Consider the following 7,934-nt stretch of genomic DNA (forward strand, 5'->3'; position numbering starts at 1 on the left):
TCAAATAAAATTTTAGTTTAGTTTTAATTTTTAAACTAAAAATTAAATTCAACTGAATTTAATTAAATTGCATGAAAGTATTTTTTTATTTATTTTATTAAATGTGTTGGAATATTTCTACTTCTACACCTGAGTGTATTGCTCTGTAGTATTCTGTGTAGTTGTGTAAGAATCTTAATCTTTTCCCTCTGCAGTGACTAACAGGTTAAACACGCGCTGCCTGCTCCTGTTTTCTTTCATTGAAAGCGTGTTGCAGAAGCAGCCATGAGAGACCAGATATTATTAGATCTTCCTTTAGGCTGTTTGCCTTTAGCTGCGTGAGTCTCACATGCCCTTGCTATGAGACAGGATCATGCCTCATCCGCGCTGTAACCTCTGCCTCAGTGGGCTGTGGGCCAGGAAAGGCAGGAAAACGTTGTGATCCACTCTGTCATTCTGCTGTGATAGTAGCATCAACAATCCTCCACTCAGACAGAACATTTTGTTACCATGTGTGCAGTCAGACTTTGGTTTTTCAAGCACCAGAAAGTTTGATGACGGCTGCAGGGAAAAAAGTTCTGAAACTTGATCTCACCACCGTCTGCAGAACGGATCCGGTTACTGTAAGTTTCCTGCTTTCGCTGCTTCCTCGTGCTCCTCTTCGCACCTGATGGATAATCACCTCAGAAAACACACGCTGTGTACTCACGTAGTTCTCTTTTTATTTACAGTACTTACAACATTCTCAGTCACAAAAACATGTAGCTATAAAAAAATAAGCTTTACATACTGTATGATTTTTGATAAATACAAAGTGAAACGGTTTGTTTCCAACACATATGGACCCAGGGCTCCCCCCCCCCCACATGGCACAGTGTAGGAAAAAGCTCTCAGACTGGCCGTCCTGAATCTGCTAGAGAGCTCAAGCACTTGAAGCTGAAGAACATTTGCTTTGAATGAACTTTTCGAACACCAATAAGCCTCAAAACAAGGCTGGAAAATACTCCTGTGGCTGGTTGTGACATGGCAAAGAGCTCAGGCCCTACATTCACAAATACAGTCCTGGTTGCCCCTTACGGTTCATACAAAACCATGTGGATCGCATTCAGCCTGGTCCTGAAAACTGGTCCTGAGACGACCGTCAGTGGGAACATTTTTAAAGGCTGACACATCCAGAAGTTTGCATGTATATCCATGCAAAAAATACAGCAAAGAAAAAAAAAAAAAGCACACAACTGCAAAGTCTTACATTTGTTCAAATCTTAAACCGCGTTACAGTACAGGAAAGTTTACCAAGGTGCAAATGTTAGTTCTTAGACTTTTAAAAAAAAAACAAAACACGCCTTTGGGTGAATTTGCTACTACATATAAAGGCATGGCTGAACAACAGGTTTTCCCTGTTTACCATCTACCTCCATCCATCCTCCTCCTGCATCACGCTGGGTGCTCCCCGCCTGCACATGACTCTGAGCTGCCTGACTCTCCTCACACACTGCCGCTCACGCCGAGGCTCTTTCAGTAACACTACGCTCTCTTCGAAGTCTCTACGGTGATTTCGTCGAGCATCCTGTTAGTAGCCGTCTGTTCGCGTACGATAAAACCCAAAACGATGTGGAAAATAAAAACGTGCTACAACTAAAAATAAAAATAATAATAATAAAAAAAAAAAAAACAGGCTGAAACTGTTCTGGTCTGGTTTGTTTTCTTCAAAAAGTTCTGGCGCTCATCTGCCCCTTGCAGACGTCGCCATGGAAACATAAGGACATATTCTGGAGGCTTCGCGGTGTCGTAGTCTTGAAGCACCAGGCGGTTCCTTATTTAACCACCTTGTAGTTCCGCAGATCTAGAGGCTCCTTACTGGGAACACACCAGTCATCGGCCTCTTGGCTCATCTTGTAGTTCTTCAGCGCGGTTTTGTTGTACACCGGCAGCCTTTCGATGGAGTCTGTGGACAAGGCCTGGAGGGGTGAGACAAGCAGGAGTCGGTTGAGCTCAACAGAACACACGTCGCAGGGCGGTTTAGACGAGGCATCGCCGCGTCCGGCTCACCTTCAGGTAGATGACAGCGTCTGTGCCGAAGCCCTCCATGGAGTAAAGCTGCAGGTCCCCCTGGAAGTATTTGGCATAGAGACGAGAGATGGGAAGGCCGTAACCGAAGCCAGCCTGCACAGAACAAAAAGGGAGATTTAGGGTTTATTTAGTGCATTCTGGGTCAGTTACTTAGGCAAGGCAAGTTTATTTGTACAGCACCTTTCATGTACAAGACAAGTCAAAGTGCTTCACATGAAACATTAAAAGCATTCCAGAAAAAAAAGCATAAAAAGAAATACAAATAAAATCACAAATTATATTAAAATAATTAAAAGTTACTGTGCAGATGTCATGTATAGGCGCATGAGGAAAGAAATGTTTAACCTGGATTTAAAAGTTTCTACATTTGGTGAAAATTTAATCTCCACTGGCAGCTAAATGCTGCTTCTGCATGTTTAGTCTGGACTCGGGTCTGGACTCGGGTCTGGACTCGGGTCTGGACTAGTTGACCCGAGTCTTTGGATCGAAGAGCTCTGCTTGGTTTATATTTTCTCACAGTTTGGGTCTCTCTGAAAGGCCGATGGAGGCGGGACAGAAATACAACCATGGATACAAACCATGAATAAACATCCTGCAGAGAAAAACTTTGGAAGTAAATGAAATGAAATCCAACCACATTCCTCCCTCCCACACTCACCAGCGGCGGCTGCGTGTGCTTTCCGATCTGGGGGGCGGGAGCAGTGGAGTACATGTAGCTGAAGAGGTTGTCGATCCTACGAAACGGGACGCCGCCTCCCCTGTCGCTCACCTGCAGAGTGGGAAACAAAAGGATGAAAACATGAACCTGACGGACAAGTTTTAGAACCTGCTCGTCGCTAACTTTTAGCCTCTGCTAAGTTGTTTGTTTCTGCATTTTTTTTTAGGGTAAAAAGAGCAAAAGGATCCGTTTGGGTTTGAAAGCAGCTGCAAGTGCATCAGAAAGAGGATCTAAGAAGAAGATGGATTTTAACCTCTCAGATGCTACAAAAGTTGCTGTTTCTGTACAGCACCTTGGTCGTTGTTGTTTTTAAAGTACTTTATAAATAAATATGGTTTGGTACCTTAGGGGTGGAAATAAGAGCTGCTATCATAAGATTTTGGGTTTAGTAAGTGATCAGACTTGATGATGTGTTCTGTACGAAGCTAATCTTATCAGAGCTTAGTGGGCTGAATGTTGGCACTGGTCTGGAAGGAGGGCAACTGCTCCAAAAGAGGAAAAACACAACTGGATGGAGAATTCAGCCCTGGCGTTCAGCCTGCACCGCTGACTGAGTGCAACGAGCCTGTGAAACGGCTGCCTGGGATCTGGAACCTGTTTAAAACTCAGCTCCGTGAAAGCTTTTTACTTTTACAAGCTTTATAAAACCAGTGAAGCGTCTGCTGGTTCACACGGAGCTCTAATCTACATATTAATACACTGAGATAAGAGATTATGAGAGAAAGCTCCTGGGAGCATCTCACATGAAACAGAGACACAACCAGGAGCCAAATTAAAGCCTTTATCTGAGGTATAGGTGCGGCCGCACTGCAAAAACCTGAAATCTAAGTCAGATTAAAAATCTTAAATCGACTACACATATGCTTATTTTTTTAAAGGTAAGATAATTCTTAGTTTTTATGGTCCTTTTCTAAGAGTATTTTTACTTATGTTGGGAAGTCTTGAAAAGCCAAATTTTCTTGTTCTGTTGGCAGATAATTTATCTTATTTTAAGCAACATTTACCTCATTTTTGTATATTTTTTTCTTGTTTTTAAGGCTGAGTTTTTGCAGTGTGTGGTTTCTGCACCGCACAAGGCCTTTAATGAACATTATGCAGTTGACATTCCAGCCTCTACAAAAGCCCATATTTATCAGTTTACTTCCAGACTTCCTTCCTCACCTTGATGGACATGTCTTCGCTGCCGAGAGACACCATGACTTGGATGGGCGGCAGGTTGTTGCTGTTCTCGTGAGTCTCAATCGTTGCTCTCATGGCGTTCTGGAAAAACAAGGACGAAAGCTGAAGCAGACGAGCTTCTTCTCAGGTGTGTCGATGTTAAGTCGCCGATCAGACCTCCTACCTTGAAGAGCTCAAACAGCATGTGGTAGAGGTGAGAAGGCACATACACCATGCTTATCGGATGATTGTTCTTGTCTGAAAAACAAACACAAACAAGTGTTTCTTAATTCCAACGATTTTCTTTACAGTCCAGTTTTCAGCAGCAGTGACTGAAATCTGGTTTGAACGAGCGCTGGTGGGCCTCTGCAGGTTCTTATCACGCAACCCGACCCGGTTAGACTTACGGTTCATCTCCTGCATGATCAGATCAGGGGAGCAGAGGTAGTACTGGTCACACAGCATCTTAGCGCTGTTGTAGGCATCTGAAAAGGTGAAGTAGGAATCATTTATTTTCATTTACAGTCATAAAAATTGTAAAATGAAAGAATTAAACCATGTTATTGTTTTTTCTTAGATGATCTTTTCACATCAAACTTGTTTTAACGTAATTTAACTTGAGAGCGACGCTCACCCTGGACCACGTCTCCCACTTGGCAGTGAGGGTCGATGCTTCCGATTGTGTTGGGGTGGACAGGGTTTGTAGTGCCATCGAAAACAAGAGCTACAGAGTTAAAAAAAAAAAAAAAATCAATTTATTAGATTAAACTGGAGAAAACTTTTGTTATTACACAATAAGAAAGTGAAGAAAAGTTGGATTTTTAGACTATTTATGATTTAGCATTCATACTAAATGATCTTTTAAAGGTGGAGTATGTAAGATTTTCAATATTTTCCAAATAAATGAACTAAAAAAATAACTACAATCATAATTAGATAGTTTTTTTTTAAACATGTAGGTTCCAGTTTGTCCATATTTGATGTGTTATTAAATTACAAGTTTAATTAATGACAAAGACCCTTTTTAAATGTTTTCCTACCAGTAAAAAAAAAGTGCTTTTTGTCATTTGTCATTAATTAAACTTGTAATTTAATAACACATCAAATATGGACAGACTGGAACCTACATGTTCAAAAAACTATCTAATTATGATTGTAGTTATTTTATTAGTTAATTTATTTAGAAAATATTGAAAATCTTACACACTGCACCTTTAAGCAAACATGCAACTAAAAAAAAAGACTAAACAGGATTAAGATGCAAACTTTTAATTGTAGCTTCTCCTTCGCAAGTATTTAAGTCAGATTATTTGGGCCTGGTGAGTGTTGGGAAAGAAAGCCTGCTGATGTGTAAAACGATCCATTCAGATTATGTTACTATAAAGCGTGAAGGTTGAACTTCCTGCAGCAGCAGCAGCTCGGAAACTTTACACTCTGGATCAGCGATCTGCATCAGCACTCTTTGTTCCTCATGCCCGAGACAAGCCCTCAGCAACAAACAACATTCTTCTTCTTCTTTCTCTTATAAGAGCTGCTTTTGCAGATACTCGGAAAATAAACTTGTATCAAAGTGGCATCTTAGATGTTTCTCCGAGTCAAACACGGGGAACGTGCCGACGAGAACCAGATAGGCTATCTGCTGCAGCTACATGAGCACATGCAGACACACGGGGTTCTCTTAATGACTTTGTCCCCTTCTCAGACAGCTCTTATCCTACGTGATGCATGATGTTTGCATGAGATGTGCCTGAACTAAACTCCTGAATGTTGTGTGTTTTTGTCTCTGTCCAGATAAGCAGCCTGAATCGGCTCTTTGTCATCATACTTGCAGAATAATATGCAAGAAAAATGGAAATCAATGCAGTCAATGACAGAATATGTTGTTGCTTTGGGTAAAAGGAACAACGTAGAGGATGAAGGGAGAGAAATTTCCTCCAGCAGGACTCATCCCCTCTCTCATATTCTGCAAACTACACGGAAGCAATCATATAACCAACTTACTGTGCTGGTTGATGAGCATTCGGATGGAGATGCGACTCATGTAGAAGCGGTCCAGGAAGTACTGAATGTTCTGATTCGTGACCACATCCTGGGGGAAGGCCTCCTTGTACTCTAAGACACCCTGCGCCATGGTCGGCACCACGTCGTTGTGTCTGTTTCTGATGGTCACCAAGGTGTCAACAAACCTGGAGGTGGGAAAGGACGGGCGGACACCCAGATGTCAGAACGTTTCTCGTTTTATTGATGCTTCGTCACATGAAAAAATGAAATCTGACTTACTCTCCCAGAACTCTGTGATCATCTGGATTCTGGTCTAAAAATTCAAGGATTTCCATTAAACTCTGAATATACCTGAAAAGAAAGCAAGAAAAGTGTGAAAAACAGGAGGAATAAGCTGTTTTGTTTGCATATTTTGATGACAGTGCAGCAGCCTTAATGGAAATAGACCGTCTGAAAGCATAAAAACAAGGGTCACGTGGTTCTGTGACGAGAAACTAGGGGAAAGTTCAGAGCCGAGAGCCACTCCCACCCCTCAGAGGCAACTGGAGAGGGTGCAACTTGGTCAAAGGCTGCTGCTATTGCAGATCTGACTGTGATGTAACGTGTGTGTGGAAATAAACCAGTTCATGGCAGTGAACAACAGCTGCGATGCTGACAAAGTCTTGCACCAAATAAAGGTTAAACCGAGCAGTACGGGAGGCACAAATATGCCAAATCCCTTCCTTCTTTTGTTTTTAGGGTAAAGTTTCAGCTAAACCAAGAAAGCAGTTAAGACTTTTAGATAACCTGCATCATTATGATCAATAGGTGAGGTCAGTGGTTACACAATTCCACGTACCATCTCTGCACCATCTGCACCGAAGGCGTTGTGAGCAGCTTGTCAGGCAAAAGGTTGATTTCCTTCATGATATTTGAGAGCCTTACAGGCAGTTCCTGCCTCAAAAAGACGAAGGAAGTTTTCTCACAAGCGTTGATGGAGCCTGAGTGAGCACAAAGAACAACAATAAGGACTAAATAAATGTATTTATAATGATGACTGGAATGTAAAAAACATATTTAAGCTATTTTACAAGCTGAAATTTCAACATTTTGTGCTTTTTGATGGTCTGATGTCGAATTAAATCATCAAACAGAACAAGTTGCCTCCTAAATAATACAAATAAGTTGCATTTCCAAGACTCCAATGATATTTTTTCAATATAGTCCTGTGTTTTTGTAGCATTTCTATCAATTTTGCACCACAAAGCTGTTTTTACTGTAAATATTAGCTAAATTCCTATCTAAAAACTCAGTTATCTGCAGGCCAAGCAGATAAATATATTGTAGATTTATAAAAGATAATTTATAAGGAAAGTGTCTTGTGAAAAATGCAGATGCAGGCCTGAATGGTGCAGCAGATCTGATGCAACCCTGGCTCACTGTGAACACCACCATGCCACAATAATCCCATGCATTGCAGCTTGCATGCTTCATCTTCCAGAAATAAACCATTTTAAGACATAAATCGGAATTCTGATCGGATTTAAACGGCTGAAACTGATAGTTTCCCGAAGGGAACCATGTCTGCGGTGATAAATACTCACCAAAATCGATAAACTGCTTCATGGAGAGCGGTGATGGAGAAAACTTGGAGAAATGCTCAATATGTTTGGGCGCGCTGGCCAAAGCGGCATTTTTCATAATAAACCGAACGAACTTCATTATTGCTGTGTTTTTTTAGGGAGATATTAGTTTCCCTCTGGGTCTGCAACGGTCTTTTTCATGCTAGGCTAGCCAGTGGAAGACCCCCTTTTCACAGCGTCGATTCACAACAAGGGAGGGCTGCATATGGAAAGGTGCAGAGCGTCAGCCAATAGGAAGAGGGGGATTTCTGTTTACGCACCAGACTGACCAATCGCATCGGTTAGGGGCGGGGTTAGTGACTCTGCGCCCTCCCACACTGGAAACGCCTGAAAAGGTTGCAAACAACAAGCTGGAGGAAATGTTGCATGTTCAGAGGCATCAAGAG

The 7,934-nt window shown here is 41.7% G+C and overlaps 1 protein-coding gene across 1 annotated transcript; it reads right to left on the bottom strand.

Annotated features, from left to right (window-relative positions):
• Positions 1 to 748: 748 nt before the first annotated feature.
• On the bottom strand, positions 749 to 7,669 carry pdk2a (pyruvate dehydrogenase kinase 2a). Its single transcript, XM_079261222.1, has 11 exons — positions 7,510 to 7,669; positions 6,765 to 6,906; positions 6,206 to 6,277; positions 5,927 to 6,111; positions 4,560 to 4,649; positions 4,333 to 4,410; positions 4,110 to 4,183; positions 3,929 to 4,027; positions 2,708 to 2,818; positions 2,029 to 2,142; positions 749 to 1,937 (listed from the first exon to the last, which is right to left on the bottom strand). The coding sequence occupies exons 1-11, from the start codon at positions 7,625 to 7,627 to the stop codon at positions 1,794 to 1,796; spliced, it is 1,227 nt and encodes a 408-aa protein (XP_079117348.1). The 5' UTR covers positions 7,628 to 7,669; the 3' UTR covers positions 749 to 1,793.
• Between the last annotated feature and the right edge of the window lie 265 nt (positions 7,670 to 7,934).

The sequence above is a fragment of the Telmatherina bonti genome (assembly GCF_933228915.1).
Source record: "Telmatherina bonti genome assembly, chromosome: 21".
NCBI classification, from domain to species: domain Eukaryota; kingdom Metazoa; phylum Chordata; class Actinopteri; order Atheriniformes; family Telmatherinidae; genus Telmatherina; species Telmatherina bonti.